This window comes from Cervus elaphus, chromosome 10, assembly GCF_910594005.1.
Source record: "Cervus elaphus chromosome 10, mCerEla1.1, whole genome shotgun sequence".
NCBI lineage: Eukaryota > Metazoa > Chordata > Mammalia > Artiodactyla > Cervidae > Cervus > Cervus elaphus.
In genome coordinates, this window is record NC_057824.1 from 25,130,136 (window position 1) to 25,152,559 (window position 22,424).

The window sequence follows — 22,424 nt, forward strand, 5'->3', positions numbered from 1 at the left end:
CTTTGCGACCCCAAGGACTGTAGCCTAACAGGCTTCTCCATCCATGGGATTTTCCAGGCAAAAATACTGGAGTGGGTTGCCATTTCCTTCTCCAGATCTTCCCGACCCAGGAATTGAAGAACCCGGGTCTCCCTTATTGTAGGCAGATGCTTTACCATCTGAGCCACCAGGGAAGCCCAGGCTAAGGCAGATGAAGTAAGTGAAAACATTTTTGTGTCCCAGGGAATTCTTTATATTGCCAATTCTCCTTACTATCAATGATAACGTATATAATAGCATTTGCTTATCTACCTCTCTGTCTTCCCTGGTGACTCAGTCGGTAGAGTCTGCCTGCAATGCAGGAGACATGGGTTCAATCCTTGGGTCAGGAAGATCCCCTGGAGAAGGAAATGGCAACCCATTCCAATATATTTGTCTGGGAAATCCTATTTACAGAGGAGCGTGGCAGGCTAGTCCATGGGGTCACAAAGAGTTGGACACGATTATGTATTGAAATATAGATTTATATAGATATAAATGCTATGTCAACTTCTATAGCATCTGTTGAATTACTAGTTAGCATTTTTTATTTCTCCACAGATTGAGCATCTGTGGTCTTATCCTATTCACTTTCAATCCATAGGTCACAACTCATGTATGTACTTACCACCAAGGAGTTTACAGCTTAACAGGGCAACAGGGCAAAGTAAGACCTATGAGGCAGGATGTGATCAATGCTGTAATTTTTATAAGCTGCCACATGAACTCAGATTACTTACAAACTGAAAGAATAGCAATATTAAGAGTTCTTCTCTAAATTTAGTGTTTTCAGTGTTGTGTGATAGTGACTGTTGATTAGTTTGTTTCCTCTATGCACTAGATTGAGTCCTTTGAGACCAGAACTGTTGTTCAAGTTTACTTGGTATACACAGGGTCTGCGTGGCACGTATTGAGTGGACACTGAATCTGTGAATCCCTTCTTACCTTCTGAAGGCTTTACTTTTTTAATTTTCCTTCTATTCCATTGTCTTCATTTTCCTTTTCTCCAGTAGCTGTGTTTGTGCTTCATGTGTGTTCTTAAGAATTAGTGCCATCCTGTTTTTCCCCCTACCTTTTTTTGTCTTTGTAGTCAAGTGCTTTCAGCTTTCTCCTAACTCCATCATTTCAATCACACTATACTATTTCCTCTAAAGTCCCCAATGACCTTTTAATTCAAATAATTTTTTTAAAAATCCTCATTCTTTTTGCTCTGTTGTATTTGAAACCATTCTCATGTTCAGTGAAATTTCTCAAGGAATTTTACCCCTTCCTAAATATTCATCCCTGCTATTTATTAAGACCTGAATTAACCATTAGTGAGCACTAGTTTTAAATGTGAATTGTACTTCATTTGTTTCTGTATAGATGTAGTTGCTACAATATGTTATTTAACTTTGGGATTTATGCTGGAAAATATTTTACTCTTACCAGTTAGTCTTTTAAAAGAACTAACCTGAAAAAGTAATCCATATTATTCTATAAAGTTTCACTCAGTACCTGAGGGTGAATATTTCATTCATAAATTAAGTAATTTAAATTTTTCTTAAATTGCTGTCAATCCTACCTCTCCTTTTTAAAACTTTTTAAACTCAAGATACCGTTGAACACACACAAGATTAATACTCTGTAAACTCTATCCAGACTCCACCTACGTAATTACATTATTTATGCCCATCTATCCTTTATCCACTTTTAAATGAATTAAATATGATAATTGCCAGCCAAAATGAAAATTGTACTCGAAAAGGAATAATAAAGGCAGTTATATCAGTGGAGATTGAGTTGAAGGAAAAGCAATAAGTGTCTTGAACCATATGTGCAAATTGCTTTTTAAAAATTAATACATAACATCTTGGGGAAGAAATCAAAGTAATTAGCATGTACATTTCTAATGGAACAATTACTAAGTTTTGTAGTGTTTCTGTTCTAGTAAGCATAAGTAAGAGTCAATCAACATTTTGAGTACCCAGGCTCACTGAATACTACTGTTTCCCTGAAGGTACTAAAAGAGGTCTCTCTTTATTCTTGAAATTTTTTTAGTAGTTGCAAAATCTGCCTGCTTATTAACAAAATGGCATCAACTATATGCAAAGTAGTATATAATCATATAAAGGATTTAATAAATCATAATGCAGCTACCTGCTAAGAATGTATGAAGATGTTGCTGGATGGTAAACAAAGTTTAATAACAAATTTAATAACGGAGCTCAAATTCTAGTTACTTGAAAATAAATATTTGCTAGAATCAACTAGTAAATCTAGACAGCCCTACAGAATTAGGATAATTATTAGTACAAATGGCAAAACAAGCCATAAATATCCAATGTCTGGGTTATCTAAAAGCAATTTTTAAAATGTTCTGTCAGTGTCCTCAAGATCCATCCTGGTATTGAAATTTGCTAGAAAATATTGATCTAGGCATGAGGTGAAACAGTATTGCTAACAGTATAGACTGTGACATAAGGGAAATAGGAAGAATATGGTCTTTTTGGTCAGAAAGATCTGAGTCTGGATCCTAACTCAGTAATATAGTAGTTATTTAGCTTTGGACAAGTCAGCTAATCTCCCAAGCCTCTTTTTTTTTTTTTTTAATGTGTAAGAGTTCTCCATTGGAATTGTTAAGAGAATTGAATGAGATATATACGTACATAGTACCTGGCACAGACTGTAATAGGACAGGGTTAGCCCTTTGCTGAAAATAATCATTTTAAAAGGATTGGAAAGTGAAATGTGCATCTTAGGGTCTGAAAGAGGGGAGGCAGTGTACCTAAACTCAAGGAGGGAAGAAGAGGTTGATAAGAAATTACTAGATTCTGATTAAAAAAAAAAAAATTTAGGGAATGAAGGCCCTAGGGAATGAGAAGCAGGAAAACAGTAAAACTAGAGAAAATTTCAGTAGGGAAACTATTAACCTGTTTGCTGTTCCTGTTTAGCTCTCTCCTTGTATCTGTACAGCTATGTGGGTGCCTTGAGCACCTATAGGAAGACAGCTTTTTAATCCTATCAGCCTTAATTTAGAGGAATTATAGTCCCTGAGAAATGTCATCAAGACTATTCTTAGAAGTGATTTCTAGGCCTAAAATTTGGTAGGGGGGTACTTTGGGCACCATGGATCATCTTTTATTATTGAAGATAAGCAGCTGACAACTTCTTGGAGGACTGTGTTCATTTAACCATAACAGTATGTAATTGGTAAATGTTACTGATAGTCAAAGTGCATCTTTACTTAAATTAGGAAGGTTTTCAATAGCCTCAATATTTGGACTTCCCTGATAGCTCAGTTGGTAAAGAGTCCACCTGCAATGCAGGAGACCCCAGTTCAATTCCTGGGTTGGGAAGGAAGATCCCCTGGAGAAGAGAAAGGCCACCCACTCCAGTATTCTTGACTGGAGAATTCCAGTCCATGGGGTCACAAAGATTTGGACACAACTGAGTGACTTCCAATAGTCTCTGTGAAGTATGATAGGTCATCAATAAGCGATCAATAAAAGAACTTCTAAAAGTTATTCATACATGTAGTTTAATAAAATCTACCAAAAAAAGAAAACAAGGACTTAGCCCTGAGATTTAATCAGTAGAGGTACAAATCAGATGAACTTGGCTCTAACAACATGAAAGTCTGATAGGGACAATCTAATCTTTTTTCTCTTAGTATTTATTTGGCTGCACGGAGTCTTAGTTTTCTGCGTGGGTTGTAGTTCCCTGACCAGGGATCAAACCCAGGCCCCCTGCATTGGGTGCACAGAGTCTTAGCTACTGGGCCATCAGGGAAGTCCTGGGACAATCCAGTGTTGCAACTGACAGGGCACATCAAAGGGAACAGAGTGAGGCAGGCACTCAAAACTGATAGATTGGGAGGGAAGCTCAAGTTATTTCACCACTTTTGAGTAATACTAAGTGGTCTGTGTTTGGTAACAGCCTTATAAAAGCAGATAAAGGGAGGAGATGTGAAGCTTTTCTCTCTGGCTTATTTACTCATTTGCATTTCTAATGATAATTCAAACAAATTACCCAGCAGTAAAGAGAATAAATTAGTGATAAGACAGGTGGGTTAATTAATCTCTGAAACCCCCTGGAAAAAAAGACAACTGGGTGCATAACATGTTTCCATTTACATCGAGTTCAAAAACAGGCAAAACTGATCTATGGCAGAGTAGTGATTGCCTTGGCAGAAGGAAGGGATGGATTGGAAAGAGGCAGAAAGAAACTTTCTGTAGTGATGAAAATGTTCTGTATGTTGATGGGGATGTTAACATAATTGTATACACCAGATAATTCATTGTTAAACTTGAGATCTGTGCATTTCTCTGTATGCAACTTTTAATAAAAAAAAAAAATTCTCCTTTGTGTACACATTCTGTCTGCTGGACCTTCTTTATAAATAGTAATTACTCTTCAGAATCTAATCTTTCAAAATTTCTTTTATTCTAAAACTAAGTGTATTTACCAGGAAAATAGCAAAGATGGCCATGGAGATAGTTTTTGTTTGAAGTATAACAATTTGTGTGCTTTATTAGCAAACACAAAGTTCTTTAGGAGGACTGTACTGCTCAATTCAGAGGGGTGAAGTCTCAACCTAGAGTAACAAACAAGAGTGTAAAGCAAATTCAACATGTTTCTTCCATTATGCCCGCTCTAGCTAAACTGTTGTACTAATAGAAATTATCAGTAGCCTGGCTCTTCACTAAACTCATAGAACTTTTGGTGAAAATGCCTTTGACATGCAAATTAGGTGCATATAAATCATAAAATTACAACTTCTTTTGTTGCTTATTCTTGTTTATTTCACTTTTAAGACTAATGTTGAGTTTAGAGGACAAATTAAATACAAATTAAATACAAAGAACCACAAAAAGATGCCATGACCATATATGATTTTTCGAAATCTTCATGCTAGCATCAAATTTTGGTTCTTTTAAAATTCGGAAAACTTAATTGTAATTTGGTCATCATTTATTCTAGATTGGGAGATAAAATTCTCCACTACAAAGCTAAAACATCTAAGGTACTAATGCTATTTTTCTGCTTTAAGATGCGTTGATACAACTTTTGTATTTGACACTGGTTCTATGGACCACAAAGTATAAAAAATAATATTGTCAGTCTTGCACACACTGCTATGCAGTGCCTGTGTGTCTGACGCCTGAACACAACATTGAGAACTGTAAAGAAAAGAGATACACTCAGAGTATGACACAATACAGTAATTATAAACAAACGGACAAATCCTTCAAAAGGGAAGATGACAATTTTTATTGTTATTACAAAAGCAAATTTTTAAACTTCAGTCATTTGAATAATTGCAAGAGCAGACTAAGGGCTTAATCCTCACACAGGCACCAAGTCAGGCACAGTAGGTAGCTACGAATCATAAGAAAAAGGTTTCTTTACCTTGGATTCCCATAATTCCTACCTAGAGCAGTCTGCCATGCTTTGGAATTAGGTTAAAAACCCAGCAAACCTAATCAGTTCCCTTCAATTCTGTTTTTTAAGAAAGGAGAGCTAGGTATTAACCTGCCATCTAGTGAAAACTGGTCACTAAATCATGGCCTGAGAGAGATCCACATTTCTTCTAGAACAAAGAGAAGAAACTAGTTAACGAGGACGTGTGCCAAATGTTAAGTCCTTAAAACGCAGACCTGGGCTCAGACCTGTCTCACCTAACGCATGGGGGTGGTCTGGTCGCCTGAGGGGTTGCAGGAGCCCCAGCTCCGGCACAGACACTCTTCCCGGGCAGCAGGCAAGGAGGTAGCGGGGACTTGGGCTGACAAGCACTAAGCTCATGTGCCTGGCAGAGGGGAGCCTTGGGAAGCACAATGTCATTCTGCCTTTGCTGTCCACAAACCTGAGGTTTCCACGGTACGTAGTAAAGGGCACAGTGGCATGTGTGACAAGGCAGAAAAGACTGCCACCATTCTGAGGGTCACTTAAATCCTGCCCAATTTTCTGCCTAATCAGACATGGTGCCTTTCTGCTTCTCCCTTTTTTGGAGAACACTCCAACATTCCCACACCTCCATGCCCTTAAAACACTTCTTAATAAACAACTCAGCTAGCACATTACTGTTTCAAGGAAGCATAGGATTAGAGGTATGTGAAAAGTGTATTTACTGAAGGAAGACTCAGTTATGTCCTAGGATATTGAAAGTTAAGAATATCCTAGAGCCAAAACTATCATAAGTTGAACCAAATTTACCCTATCTGAAATTTGGCAGTACATTGGTTCAAATGGAATCCACTGAACTACAGGGAAATAAAAACACTTCCTATTCCGTTTACTATGAAATCTAATATAACCAACTGACTGCTAAATTTAAACCTACTAGACTTTGAGTTGTGCACGTGTTAAGTACATTTATTTACTTAAGTTGCTGCCATGGCAAGATCTCTAGAGGAAAGAAACACGATCGTAAACGTGTTAGATGACATCTGCTACAATCATGGAAAAAATCAGCTGGAGGAAATATAAGCCATGTTATTTGGAGACAGAAAATCGTCCCCTAAATTCTGTTGATTGCTATCTACATTACGTATGTATGTCTGTGAGAGGATTAATGGCACAGTTTATTCTGATAAGATAGGCCAACACTGAACATTTAATCATTCTACAGTCAGCGCTATAGTGCTGTTACCAGAATTTTCACAAAGGGTTTTTAAAAGCTGAAAGTTGCTTGATGTTAAGAGCTGTAATAGAAACTTTCCTACGCAAACCAATGAAGCTGTCATCCATGAAGCAGCAGTGCCTAAGAAGTCCACGTCAATGAGGAAAGGTGCTAGAGTGCTGTCAGATGGAACAGCCATCAGAGACCACGGAGTAATTACAGTCACAACTAGTGTTTCTGAAGATTGCCAGGGAGTTTTCTTGATTTTTTTTTCCCAAAAGTTCATCATGAAAGCAGTTGTTAAGCATAAGTTCACCTTTTTCTTGGGTTGCAAAACTGCAGCTGGTTGAACGTATGACCCCCAATATCTGTAGCACTTCAGCTGAGGATGCCAGTATCTGCCAATTGCATCACATTCAAAGTCCATCCTATTTTGTAAAAGTAGTTCTTATAGTTTATGTAACTAGCAGACAAGTATGAACTACCTCTTGTTACAGTGAATAACCTTATTCTTCTACAATTCACAAAGTTTTTACATTCAGTTATCACATATTTCAAGACTCAATTCAAAACAAATATACATGGGCTTAATTATTCAAGAATACCTTACTATTTGTCACTTAATTTCATAGCATTATATACTCAGTCCATCTCTTTTAGTTTGATTTTACATAGATTTTCACTGGATGAATTATGTTTGCAAGTTAAAAACAAGAAATGTATCTCCCCTTCTCCCATAGTAAGAAATAAAAGGTTTAAAAATGGCAATTATTTAATGTTTATTTCAATTATCTTAAGTTTATTAATTTAAAAAACTATGATTAAATAATCTAACATGAAAGCTGTATAAAGAACATCATTAATGTAAAAAGATGCAAAGAAAATTGTGATTCTAACATATCTATGCTAAAGACAGAAAAGAAAAATGTTTAGGTCTGTAATATCCTAAGTCTGTAGCCAATTACCCTGTTTTTGCATTGTCAACAATATAAACACACTTGCAGAAGACAAAATGACAGCATAGGAATCTGTATATTGCTTTTCATAGGTCTAACATCTCCCCACACTGCTAGTTCACTTCAGACACATCTGCCTGTCCAAGCAACCAGGCAGTGTAGTGAAGATTTTAAAATGCATCAAGTAAGCATTCTTCCCACAGAACTTCAAAGCCCACAAAAATGTATGGTGTTGGTTAATTTAACAGTGAGGTTTCTTCTAAATAATCTTACTTGCATAAATGTGCAAGAATCCATCAAAAGTTTTATTTCATAATTATATTTATTCTATTTTTTTAGAGGTAGGCCCTTCACAGTTGATATCCAAGTCATTTTGAGTCTTGGCAACATGCACATAATATTCTAAAAGTGTAACTGTTTTAATAGCAAACATAACTTTTAAAAAAAAATGTGTTCAATTTAAAAATGGAAATATATCTCTGGAAATATTTCAGTGACTCTTGAGCTTTTAAAGATTCATTAAAATCCAAGCAATTGCTAGTATTTTGTTCTTCTTAACTTGGTAGTATAAAAAGTTATAATGTACTGATTAAAGCTCCACATACTCCAGAAAACTAAAGCCCAGATTTGCAAACATAGTATAACTTAAATTTCATGCAACTTTAATAGCCATGAGTATAGTTATAGGAAACTGCAGGACCGTAACTGTGCTCTGTCCATAAGATGTAGCCTCATTCATGAAATGAAGGGGAATTTTACAGTTAAGAAAACATGATTAGATTTAATTTTTATGTTTTGTGGCTGGAAATAGAGGAGGCTTTTCTTTTCTGAGGCAGGAATACTACAGGGAAGGGACATGTCATTAGATACACAATTACAAAGTATCTTATTTAGAGATTAAGCCAATCTAAAAGAGGCTAAGTGTTCCATAAATGGCAACACTCAAAATCAAGGTGGGGCTTCCAATAAACCCAGAAAGAATCCCTGAAAGTATCCCTCCCATTTCCCATTTATTCTCATTAAAAATTTCAAAATCATGGCAGTTGTAGCAGAAGGTCAGGATTCAACCTAAAAATCACCACAATGCTGCACTCTGGGCCATCCAAATCATAATTTAGCAAATTTCAGCATATATTTAAGAAAACAATTTTGAGTAATTGAGAAAAACATACTGTGCTTGATTCGACTTGTCACTGTTAACTTTAGTCTGTGCAGGTTCTGATGGCTCTAAATATGTGTTCATCTAGTTACTGGGTGAGACTTAGCTTTAACCAGCAAGGGTCATCCAGCCTTTAAACAATAAATAAACTGAGTAATTTGTAGAACCGGCACTTGTAATTGATACGGTTTTCATACTAGTTGCATGCAGCTCTTATAAATACTAAAGGAGGCATTTTTGCCAGGTCTCAACATGCTGTCTTTATTGTAAATTCCACTAATTTAACAAGTTAATGGAAATTTTTGTAGGGGTAAAATTTCATTATGCTTTATACTTCTAAAAACTACAGTATGCTGTTCCTGTGTTTTAAAACCACTTACTTTGTTTAAGAAACCATGTTAAAATATCAATTGGCAGAAAATAACTGAGTGACCTAATAAAGCAGTGTCATAGTTGCATAAAGATATTATATGTATGCATTAACCATCAAAAGAAGGGGTCCATCTAATTCTTTCTTTTAATACAAACTCGAACATGGTTTGTAAGTGCCTCATTTAAGTAGTGGAGAGGGAAAGAGTTTAGAAAAGTCCAAGTAATGTACTCGATTACTTGGTAAAGTTAAAAAGCTAATAATGCAACAATGTTACATCCAGATAAAAAACAGTATTCAAAAGCAATTCAAATACCAAAAAGGGTTTCAAATTGAATATTTTATTAACATGGTAGTTGTCTTTGTAACATGTGCACACACACTCGCACACTCAGAATGATCTGCCTGGGAGAAAAAAAAGACTAGGTATGCCTAAGGGGAAATGAAAAATAAAAAAATTCCTGGTAGGTTTTTCATTATTGTAGGCGATTATGTCCACATCACTTACAAAGCTATTGCCAAATCTGTCCAAGGAAGCAGAGTTTGAGAGGGGAAGAAAAAAAATCTTGGGAAAAATTCAACAGTGGCATAGCAGAGCTCTCAATATGAGAAAGCTGACATAATGTGGACTTTTGCTGTGAATTTTGTCTTTGCAAAATATGGGGAGAGGTTTGTCAATGGGCAGAAAATAAGAGAAGGCGGTGTGAAGTAGGCTTTTGCAGTCAATTTTCCTCACAGTATTGTGCAGGGTCATCAAGAAAATGCTTAGTCTTTCTCTGGAACCAGTTTCAGAACTTTTCCAATTGCAATGGTCTTACCTAGGAATGAAATTTTTAAGAAACCTTTTCAGTAGTTAACAGCAAGGCTATGTTAGATATTAAAACTTTATCATTATTTTACAGTGTAAATTACTAATTAATACCTATGCTGAAAGTAAAGTGTGGACATATTCATACAGTGGAATTATTTGGCAATAAAAAGGAATGAATTATATACATATCACAGCATGGTTGAACCTCAAAAACATGCTGAAATAAACTACACACTAAAGGCCACAAACTATGATTCTATTTATAAGTCATGTCCAAAAAAGGCAGGCAGAAAAAAGTAGACATATGGTTGCCTACAATGGCCAGAGGTAGGTAGAATAATAGAATAATAGGTGGTAACTTTATAAACAGGTATTTGGGTTCCTTTTTCAGATATTATAAATGTTACAAAATTAGGATGTAGTGATGACTATACAACTCTGAACATACAAATTCACTGAACTATATACTCTAAACAGGTCAATTTCATGGTATATAGATTATCTCAATAAAAGCTGTTAAAAAGGGCTCTCAGACCCTATTATTAGAAATACAAAATCCATTTGGTCTTGTGAAAAACCTAAAAGCCAAGCTATTCTTTGGGGGAAAAAAAAATTCTTTAGTAAAAAATTCTTGCTACATTAATTTCTAAATGGTAAATAAAATTCTAATTTTGTTATATTAATAGGAAAGCCCCAATAGCCAGTTTCACTATCATCAAGAAGACTTTTAAGATAATCATTTTACATGTATACCATCTTTATATAGTTTCCTCTGAAATAAAGCTCAGGGACCATATCCATTATATTCCCGGTGCTTGGCACAACTCCTGACATTCAGCAGATATACAGTAAAGTTTTTGCTGAATCAAATTGGAACTAGTATGTGAACTGACTATTCTGTATTTCAAGTGAACCATAAAGTTTTATGTAAAGTCTTCCACAGTCTTAAAATAGTAACCTAAATTAATAATCTATAAGAGAAATGTTCTATTAAACACAAAGTCATTTTGTTTCTATGATACCAAAGTTTCATAGCTGTTTGAAATAGCAAAATTACAGCTATTCCAATTCACTCAGGCAGAAGTGGACATAAACACAAAAGAACATGAATATTAAACCTTGGAATAAATAAATAATAAATATTTAAAAATATAATAAAAATATTTTTATTTTAAATTTATTTTTATTTATAAAAATATAATAAATATTAAACCTTGAAAATATTAGGCATTAAGACTATTAATCTATGTACTCCTTTATCTCCCCCCATTTCAGTGCAGTTAAAGTTTATCATATTGGATTTTAAAATTATTTTTTCTGAAAAATAAGATGTCTACCTCAGAGGTTTGCTTATTAGCAAAAATTTGCTCTACTGGATAAAGTCCTTCAAGATGAGTTTCATAGAAATGTCTTATTTAGCAATAAATAAAAGGACTCTTAAAACCCACTGCCTGCAAAATATCAAGATTAAGGTTCTTCATCTAGAGCATTACTACTAAAATGTATGGTCAAGTCTGTTTAATTCATTCAACTCATAAAACATATATGACATATATTATAAACAGGTATCCAAGTTTCCTATGAACTTCTAATGTGCACTGTACTCAGATGAAAAGTACCAAAGCTAAGCACCTTAGACAGACCTCTGGACATCAATTTAAAGGCTTACCCTCATCTCTTAAAGTAAAGCGACCCATCTGAGGGAAGTCTTTAAAGGTCTCAAGGCAGATAGTTCCTGCTGTCCTCAAGCGGGCAATGCACACTTGATCCTGTTTCACGAAACGGGGTCGAGTCTTACTCTTTTCTCCTGATTTCTTGTCTACCAAGCAGATTAAGGCCTATCCAAGAAAAAAGGATGAGATTAGAATAATGCCTAAGAATCTTTAAGACCAGGAGTGTGAATAATGGTCTTAAAAACCGCAATTATCTTAAAACTCACTGTTATTTCGACTTCTTCAATACAGGTATGGATATGCAGCACCGCATTATAACCTGGGCAGATGATGGACTTGTGCTCTATAATCACTATCTGTCAAACAAAAAAAAATTATCATCCCTAGATAAAAAAAAGAACTGAATGTGTAACTCACAATTTCAGTAGGGCACCAACTTATTTTTGGGTTAGAAGTGATAGGTCAGATTGGGTTACCTCAAAGCATGAATTTTTGATATCCTTATCCTGCTGATCTTGGCAAGTGCCCAAACTTTAAAAACACAGGCATCCAAGATTTCTTCTCTGGAAAGCCTCTGCTCTATACTCCCCCACCAAGGCATTCACTGCTGCTCACATGCTAGAATTTTCCCTCCTGATACAAACTTAGTTTTATCCATTTCCCAGTATCCAAGCCCCAAAGTTAACAACCTTGTATCTGACAGAAAAATCTAACTTGATTAATCATCATATAACAACTCAAAAATTCTGTGAGTTGTACCAATTACTTACTCTGTCATCCTCCTGGGGAAGTCAGGGTGCTAATAATGTAGAGAAATTAATTGTGTTTTCCTATCTGGAAATTTGCTTGCTCTCAATGAGCAGACAAACCATGACTTCCAAGGCAACTATGCTCTACTTAAAGTGAAAGACACTTTGAGCAAAATATTAAGTATCAATATATATTATCAACAGAAAATAAAAACTAAAAATGCATACTCTCTACCCATGACTTGTACCATCAAAGACCGTATGGGTATGAGGTGTACATCACAGCTGTTGTGATCTCTATATATGGTTTATCCTATTTTAGTTCCCCTTCTGCACACAAAGGCATATCGCCAATAATCAGGACAAATGGCATTTAAATCCTAGTCTCATTGTGACAGTAAAGGTCATCATGATAACTACAATATCTGGTTTACCTGGGCATCAAATGTGCGACCAGAATGACAAAGATTATTAGGATCACAAAGTATGAACCCTGGAAGAATCTCCTCCTCTTCAATTCCTTTCAGCCTGATTTTGAGGTTTTCACCTGGGGCTACAGAATCGGTTTCCACATCATCGGAAAGGATTCCAAGGACTTCCACATTGTGCTTAAAAGAAACCAAGATGGGAAAACTTTTGATACATTCACTACATTACAGAATGGAAAATGATCTGTTTGCTGAAGACTTGCAAGTCACATTTTTCTGTGGTTGTTGATTAGCCAAAATAATTCTTTTGAGTTTAAAACTTTGTAACATTTGTATAACACGAACTTAATGAAAATCATATCGTAGAATTACAAGCTGCCAATTAAAAGATTTATGTCATCTTTTTAATATCACATCCTAATAATTTCCAAACAGAACATCTGCCTTTTTTACTTTTTTAAAATTAAAACATAAATCATTTTAGTTTTATAGATATAACTTTTATTATTCTTAAATTTCAGGAGTTAAGAGACATAGCTTCTATTACCTATCAATCCCCAAACATCTGAAGAATGTATTTTTCTAAGGTTATCTGAACAACTAAGCTTTAAAAGCACACTGTTGTTTTTTTTTTTTCCAGTGGGTTTTGTCACACATTGACATGAATCAGCCATAGATTTACACGTATTCCCCATCCCGATCCCCCCTCCCATCTCCCTCTCCACCCGATTCCTCTGGGTCTTCCCAGTGCACCAGGCCCGAGCACTTGTCTCATGCATCCCACCTGGGCTGGTGACCTGTTTCACCATAGATAATATACATGCTGTTCTTTCGAAACATCCCACCCTCACCTTCTCCCACAGAGTTCAAAAGTCTGTTCTATACTTCTGTGTCTCTTTTTCTGTTTTGCATATAGGGTTGTCGTTACCATCTTTCTAGATTCCATATATATGTGTTAGTATGCTGTAATGTTCTTTATCTTTCTGGCTTACTTCACTCTGTATAATGGGCTCCAGTTTCATCCATCTCATTAGAACTGGTTCAAATGAATTCTTTTTAATGGCTGAGTAATATTCCATGGTGTATATGTACCACAGCTTCTTTATCCATTCATCTGCTGATGGGCATCTAGGTTGCTTCCATGTCCTGGCTATTATAAACAGTGCTGCGATGAACATTGGGGTGCACGTGTCTCTAAAAGCACACTGACTGTTTAATAGGTGGAGGGTTTCCTTCTAGGGTGATGAAAATGTTTTGGAACTAGACGTGGTGATGGTTGCACAATACTGTGAATGTACAAAATGTCAATAGTGGTAAAATTTGTCTTTTACTGCAATAATTTTTTTTTTAAAGCATATAGATGGGGACATATAGAGACATTACTTTGACAACAAAGGTCCGTCTAGTCAAGGCTATGGTTTTTCCGGTGGTCATGTATGGATGTGAGAGTTGGACTATAAAGAAAGCTGAGCGCTGAAGAATTGATGCTTTTGAACTGTGGTGTTGGAGAAGAGTCTTGAGAGTCCCTTGGACTGCAAAGAGATCCAACCAGTCCATCCTAAAGGAGATCAGTCCTGGGTGTTCATTGGAGGGACTGATGTTGAAGCTGAAACTCCAATACTTTGGCCACCTGATGCGAAGAGCTGACTCATTGGAAAAGACCCTGATGCTGGGAAAGATTGAGGGCAGGAGGAGAAGGGGATGACAGAGGATGAGATGACTGGATGGCATCACTAACTCAATGGACATGGGTTGGGGTGGACTCCGGGAGTTGGTGATGGACAGGGAGGCCTGGGGTGCTGTGGTTCACGGGGTCGCAAAGAGTCGGACACAACTGAGTGACTGAACTGATACTGACAGACGGGGGAAAATGTTAAAACAATACCCACAAAGTAGTCCCTTATTTTACTCCATTTCCTCCGTTGGAGATAATTCATATTTTTAAAACACATGCCAGAAAACAAAACAACAACCTTCCAGACAAAATTAACTTTCTCATTGGATGGTAGATAAACAGTAGAGAATCCAGAATCATTGTATTCCATACCAGAATTCTACAAACTGTCATTTGCTAAACTCCAGTAGTTTCTCCCCCATACACATACACAACTAATGGCTTTCTTTCCCAAAAGGTAGCTTACACCTTACTGATACCTGTCTTGAAATTCATTTCCAAAACTGGTAGTACAGCCATATTTGCTAGCAAATTCTTTAGAGTAATGGAATAAAGAGGTAGAAACTGGCAATTCCATCATATATAACCAAACAAGTATGTTTACTACTTTTTGCCCAAATAATCCAGTGTAACAATTCCTTTTCCTAAATGAAGACTTTTATGACTAAACAAAATAGAGCAAGTCAAATCTATGATCCATACTTATAAAAAATTAAGATTAATTTTTTAATTACTTTCTGAGTGGTAGTAAAGATTTTACCTACTCAAAGTACTTCACAAAAGTGGAGAGTCATCCGTGACTTGCGTGTGTCTGACTGGCTGGCCTGTTTCACTTAGTAATAACGCCCCCAGGCCCACCCATGCTGCAGCCTGTGTTGGAACACCCTCCTTTCTAAGCTGAGTGACGTGCCCTTTTATGTACACACCCTGTTTGTCTGCTCCTGCTTCCACGTGTTGGGTGCTGTGAACATTGGTTCTTCAAGGTCTGTTTTCAGCTTTTAAGGGTGTATACTCAGATGTGGAACTGCCAGATCATGATTATTCTATTTTTATTATTATTTTTGTTTTTGAAGAAATGCCATTAAGTTTTCCACAGCAGCTGCACAATTTTACATTCCTACCAACAATGCAGAAAGTGTTCCAAATCTCTACATCCTCACCAGCATTTGTTATTTTCTGGTTTTTTTTTTTAAAACAGCCATCGAGACAGCTGTGAGGTATTATCTCACTGTAACTTTGATTTGCATTTCCCTAATGATTAGTGACGTTGAGCTTCTTTTCATGTGTTTGTTGGCCATTTGTTCATCTTTGGAGAAATGCCTGCTTTAAGTTCTTTGCTAATTTTTTAGTCAGGTTCTTTCTGTTTATTGTTGAGTTGTAGGAGTTCTTGATATATTATGGATAGTAACCCCTTTATCAGATTTATGATATACAATTTCTTACCCCCAATCTGTAGGTTGCCTACCTATAGTTTTTTAAGGTAAAAGTCTTACATCTGGGCTTCCCTGGTTGCTCAGACAGTAAAGAATCAGCCTGCAATGCAGGAGACCTGGGTTCGATCCTGGGTTGGCAAGATACTCTGGAGAAGAAAATGACAACCCACTCCAGTATTCTTGCCTGGAAAATCCCATGGAGAGGGGAGCCTGGCAGGCTACAGTTCATGGGGTCACAAGAGTAGGACACAACTTAGTGACTAAACCACCACAACTACCAATGTTGGATTTAAAAAGTGGTTTCAAAAACAACAACAAAAAAGTGGTTTCTTTTAATGAAATCCCTAAGACTGAAAAGTTCTGATTCCTTACTAATACTTTTCAAGAGAAATTTTAAATGAACAAGAGCATTGTGAATTCTTACCTTGTTTGGCATCATCACAAGCTGCTGGCCTTTACAAATAGATCCTGATTCCAGCTTTCCCAGGACCACAGTGCCCATATCCTATTTAAATTGAAAGTAAAAAAACCAAATGTCAGACTTCTGTTACTACTATACAGGAGTTCAACAACCCAAAGTGAAATCTTGCAAGGCTTATTCAGAAAAGAAAATCTTTAGCTCAAGTGGTAGAATGCTTAGGATTAATCTTAAGACACAGGCAATAAATACTCTGTGTCAAAAGCACACACACATATATAATACTAATAAGTAAGTATGCCTAGGATTTAAAAAGAAAACACACTGCAGGAGACAGAATTTTATGTCTGAAGATCTAAATTTCTTGTTCAAACTGAGGTTCTCTCAAAACTGTCTGAGATGTTCCCTATTTAAAAACTACATGTTCAAGATCTTTAGCATGAAGCTAATGAAATAATGATGTATTTGAAAAAAAGCAAAATACTACATATTGATAGTGCAGTACTTAAAAAAGTGAAGCTGAAAACATAGTTAAAAATAGTGAAGCTTATTATTTTTTTCTTTATTTGAAGCTTAGTTTTTAAAGACTAACATCCAGTGTTGGTTAGGCTATGGTAAACATGTTCATATGTTTCTGGTGGTCATGTGAATTAGCACTGTATTTTGGAAGGCTATTTGTCAGTATCTATCAACTTTAATGTACAAACTCTTTCAGCAGTTTGATGTATAAGAATCTCTCACCAAAAAATGATCACTGGCTCACAGAAAAACAGCCAAAATAAACTAAACTGATTTATTTCATAGTTTGAAACAGAACACAAAATAATTTGTCACCTCCCATAAAACCCAATTTCTTGAACATTTTGGGTACCTTGTACTTATCCACAATTGGCAGCCTGATTGGTCCATCAACTGATCTATTGAAGTTTGGCAAATTATCCAGATATGGAATAAATGGTAATCCACTGAGAATATAATAAAATTAAAGAGTCAATATAAATGTTAAAATTTTAAGAAATTACATGGCTCTAACTTTATCTAGTTCATCTCACTTATTCCTCAGAAACATTTTCTAAAAAAATAAAATAGATCAATATAATGAAAAAGCTTCCCTGTAAAGTTATAAAAATATTTAATGGCAGATAACCCAAATGTTGTAATAAACTGAAGCCACTCTATACAACTTAATTTTTTATGGACTTTTTCCAGCTCTGAAATCAAGATTCTATAATTTCCCCTTTAAAACTACAGTATGTGAATTGGGAGGTTTAATATTGCCAAGATCGCAATGTTCCCCCCAAACTGATCTACAAATTCAGTGCAGTTCTTATTAAAGTCCCACTGCCTTTTTGCAGAAATTTGACCAGCTGATCCTAATGTTCATATGGAAATTCAAGGGACCCAAAAAGGCAAAATATTCTTGGGGGGTGGGGAGGGGGAATAAAAGTCAAAGACTCACATTTCCCAATTTAAATACTCACAAAGCTGAAGTATTCAAGACTTTACCTTATAAAAAATTAATCCAAAAATGAAACACACACCTAAGAGCTTCAATAGGCTTAAATGAAAATAACAGGTCTAACTCTTTCTGACTGGATTGGGCAACAATTCCCTAGGCATGACACCAAAAGCACAATTAAGAGAAAAAATAAACAAGACTTCATCAAAATTAAGACCTTTTTGTACTTCAAAGGACACTATGAAGAAGGTAAAAGGATAGCCCACAGAATGGGAGAAAATGCTTGCAAATCATGTCTCTGATAAAATTGTACCCAGTGCATAAAGTACCCTAACAACTCAGTAATAAAAAGAAAACCCAGTTAAAAAACAAAGGTCATGGCATTTTTAAAGCCAAGGTTACACTCAATATTTTCTTAAATTACTGGGCTTCCTGGGTAGCTCAGCCCATGAAGAATCTGCCTGCAATGCAAGAGACCCTGGTTTGGTCCCTGGGTGGGGAAGATCCCCTGAAGAAGGGAAAGGTTACCCGCTCCAGTACTCTTGCCTGGAGAATCCCATGGACAGAGGAGCCTAGTGGGCTATGGTCCACGGGGTCGTAAAGAGTCAGACATGACTGAGCGACTAACACACATGAACACATTGGGCCTTCCCTAGTGATCCAGAGGGCGTGGATTCGATCCCTAGGCAGGGAAATAAGATCCCACATGCTGTGTAGCCAAAAACTTAATTAAAAAGTTACTTAATAAGACACACACTTTTAAAAGCTTACTTACATGTACCAAGGGCAGAAATCTGACTGCTCCTTAAGGTTTGCTCCTGTCAGTCCTGAGCATGGCATGAAGTGGATGTCCTTTTTGGGATTAAAGCCAACTTTTTTCAAAAACGGCACCAGTTTCTCTTTACATTCTTCATATCTATTAATATTTATAAATAACTCAATTATAATGTAAAGCAACTGAACTCTATAGTTTCAACATTAAACAAAGTATCTATGAAAAAGCAGTAAGACATCCAAACTTACCTCTCATTGCTCCAATTTACTGTTGGATCATCCATCTTGTTAATAAGCACAATTAAGTGTTTTACACCTGCTGTCTTTGCCAACATTGCATGTTCTCTTGTCTGTCCTCCTTTTTCAAATCCAGTTTCAAACTCTCCTTTCCTGGCAGAGATTACCTGTTCCAAGAAATCAATAGTTTATTCTTACACATTCAAGTACACTCTTCTAGCAATACAACATTTTTCTTTTCAGTTTTATCAGAAGCATCTTGCAAGAAAATAGAAGTGAGTGAGTCAGTCATTCAGTATGTCCAACTCTTTGTGACCCCATAGCCTGACAGGCTCCTCTGTCCACGGGATTCTGCAGGCAAAAATACTGGAGTGGGCTGCCTTCTCCAGGGGATCTTCCTGACCCAGGGATTGAACCTGGGTCTCCTGCATTGCAGGTAGATTCTTTTATCGTCTGAGCATATATATACTTTTGAATGTCACAATGTCTAAATACTTTAAAATTTTGGTATATGTTTCTTCTCATTCCCAATTCTCCAAAATCTAGTATGCCTTTATATTTTACATTTCAAACATATATGTGATTTAGTGCTAATACAATAACTACCCCCAAGTTGCAAAATGACTGAAGATCTTAAACAGATAATTTCTTACTCATTTTTGCACTCACAGGATTGAGTACAAAATGGATTAGGTTTAGCAGTCAGTGGACACTAATTTCTGACACAGTAACAGACAATAGCAATGGGCAGAGAAAAGCAGAAACATTTTCATAAGTAAATCAAATTATGAAGATTTCTTGGGCAGATTATTGAAACAGTGAAAATTGTGCCTTTGTATATTTTACAGTTCACTGTAATCTAAATTCTAGCTTTTAGAAGGTAAATCCAAGTGTTTACATTTCAAGTTGGGCTGCTAACAAATACAGGGATGAATCGGAAACATCCTTCCTTACCAGTACAGCCAAATCAGCTTGAGAAGCACCACCAATCATATTTGGGACAAAACTCTTGTGGCCAGGGGCATCTAGAATTGTAAAATGCTTCTTATCCGTTTCAAAATAGGCACGACCCACTTCTACTGTTTTACCCTTGTCTCTTTCTTCCTGATTTGTGTCTAAGGCCCAAGATAAGTACCTGAAATAATTTTAAAATAACAATACTGGTAAGAACATGAGTTTTAAAAATATTCTTCTACCATTAAATGTGTAATTAATGGTAGAAGAATTTTATGTTCAACATACATTTAAATCATGAACAGGACTAGGTAGAAATAAAAGTTAAATGACTTAAACTTATATTCTTCTGATTCAAATACTCAAGAGCTTTTATATATATCCAGTGTCAATTATACATTCTGTAAGCAAGTATTATGTATAATAACAAGATGACAACATACAAAGAAAGACTGTTTAGTACCAGTGCCGATATCACTATGAGTAAGTAATGAGTTCCTTTATATTTCATTTTAAAAATCATCTAGCACAAAGTATAATACAAATAAGGCTGTCTAAGGGTACCTTTCAAAAGTGAAGGCCACTAACCCACCATTTGGGAACAATGGTTACTTGCTAAAAATTATTTTGCTATTTCTTTGCCATATAAAAATTACATATATAAATTCGAACCATCCTTAACAGTGTTTACTGTTTACCTACCTCATCACATCATCTGTATTTCATAGTAAGTAATCCATTTTTTAGTATTATATTGATTAGGAACTTTTCCCCTTAACACAGAAATACAATTAAAAGAAAAAAAAAATAAAAAGACCACCAATGTCCTATTGAGATAAAGCTTGTTAACTTAAGAAAAGATAAGGTTAGAAAGAAGAAAAAAGCTGACCCTCTATCCATGCAAAGGCAACTACTGTCAATATATTATTCCATCTATTCTTTTTTTCTTTCAACTGTTTACTCACATACCCTTAAGTACTATTATGTTATCTGCTTTCTCCCCAAATTCCACTGTAACATCTGCTCCTGATTATTATAAATTCTGTGAATGAAATTGTGTGGCCAAGTAATGTCTCAATTAAATAGATGCTTTATAATTTATCCTACAAGTCTCCTCTCATGAATTTATATTAGTAGACTACAAAAGCATTAAATAAGTAGTTTCCTGAAACGTAACTACTGTCATAAAAGTTTACCAGGTTTCTCTGTTTTTTTCTTTAGCTTCTCTTTCATATTTCTCAAGTGTCCTTTTGTCAACCATTCCAGTCAAATACCTGGAAACGTTGAAAGAAAAGAGAAACAAACATTTAATTACTCATGAATTGCTCAGTTGTGAAGTTAGGAAATCTTTAAAGCTCTCGAAGGGAATCTGAACTCCATAAAAAAGCTACTTTAAAGTACAAGTGCCACTGGGGTAGATGCTGAAATCATGGAAAATTTCAGTGGAAAAGACATTTACAGTCTCAGATTACCTCCCCCAAGATAATGGGAAAAAAATAACTTTACAGTGCTGAATTCTGGCAGCAGACACCTTAACCAAGTTTCACCAGTTATTATCACCAGTAATAGATAAAACATACTGAATATTGCGATCATCTGCGTTCTCATAAGAGCACAACATACCTTCTGAGATAGTCTTTTCCAAAACGCATACCCTCAATCTAATTATTAACATCGTCAAACCCAAATTGAAGAACATCCGATAAAATAACCAAACAGCACTCTTCAAATTATGATGGTCATGAAAGACAAGACTGAGGAAATGTCACACCTTGGAGGAGACTAAAGAGACGTAACAACTAAGTGTAATGTTAAATTCTAGAACAGAAAAATGATACTGGTTGAAAAACTGGTGAAATTCAAATGAGATGTGCAGTTTAGTTAGTTTGTACCAGTGATAACTCACTAGTTGGGATGATTATACAATGGTTATTTAGTATGTTAACATTAAGGTAGGCTGCATAAATTGTCTAACAATTCCACTACTGTTTTTGGAACCTTTCCATAAGTCTAAAATTATTTCAAAATAAATGTTTTTTTAAAAAAGCAAATGTAAATACTAACATAAAAGAAAGGAATTCTAAGTGCTATCCAAGCAATTAAGTCTTACTATTTAATATTTAAAACATACTAGTCAAAATGAGATTGTAATTTTAAAATAATTCCTTAGTAATACCTAACTGCTTCCCTTGACTCTATCCAAATTAAATCCTGTTCTAAGCTTCTGTCTCTGGATGTTCTCAATAGTCATCTATAGTGCGTGTTTCTAACCATTTTGATATAGAATCTTTGTGAAATGTCAATGAAAATTCCAGCCCATAATAAAAAAATATACACTCTCCTAAAACACAACATCAAATGGGCCTGCCACTTCTTTCCATAGAGTCTTAGGTAAGAATTCCTGTATAATAGCCTGCTTTAGGGTCTGTTGTAGAAATTTTCAGCAGTAACTGGCAAATTTACTAATTAAGATTACTTAACAAAGCAACACAATGAAGATATGCCCTCTAGACCCTCTGTTATCCTTTAAGATAACAGCTTAAAGAAATGAGTCTACTTTAGGAGAGATTAAAAAGATGTTTTAATTAAAATATTTTTCAATTCTAGAACACATCACTAAACATCAACCATGGCATTTTCATTCCTAGATACATTCTATATATGATGAAAAAAAAAAATCATGTTAAGCAGACACTCTGATTAAATCCA

General features: G+C 35.6%; 1 protein-coding gene across 3 annotated transcripts in view; it reads right to left on the minus strand.

The window, feature by feature from the left end:
* Positions 1-5,247: 5,247 nt before the first annotated feature.
* Positions 5,248-22,424, minus strand: part of GSPT1 (G1 to S phase transition 1) — a 31,744-nt gene continuing 14,567 nt past the window's right edge. For all 3 annotated transcript variants that reach the window (XM_043914339.1, XM_043914338.1, XM_043914337.1), the window contains exons 6-15: positions 20,912-20,989; positions 19,716-19,896; positions 18,774-18,928; positions 18,526-18,666; positions 17,163-17,256; positions 16,298-16,378; positions 12,772-12,945; positions 11,855-11,944; positions 11,585-11,753; positions 5,248-9,922 (exon numbers count right to left, since the gene is read on the minus strand). In XM_043914339.1, coding sequence (XP_043770274.1) covers positions 9,870-9,922; positions 11,585-11,753; positions 11,855-11,944; positions 12,772-12,945; positions 16,298-16,378; positions 17,163-17,256; positions 18,526-18,666; positions 18,774-18,928; positions 19,716-19,896; positions 20,912-20,989 — 1,216 coding nt within the window. In that variant the 3' untranslated portion in view covers positions 5,248-9,869. The remainder of the gene's footprint in view (positions 9,923-11,584; positions 11,754-11,854; positions 11,945-12,771; positions 12,946-16,297; positions 16,379-17,162; positions 17,257-18,525; positions 18,667-18,773; positions 18,929-19,715; positions 19,897-20,911; positions 20,990-22,424) is intronic.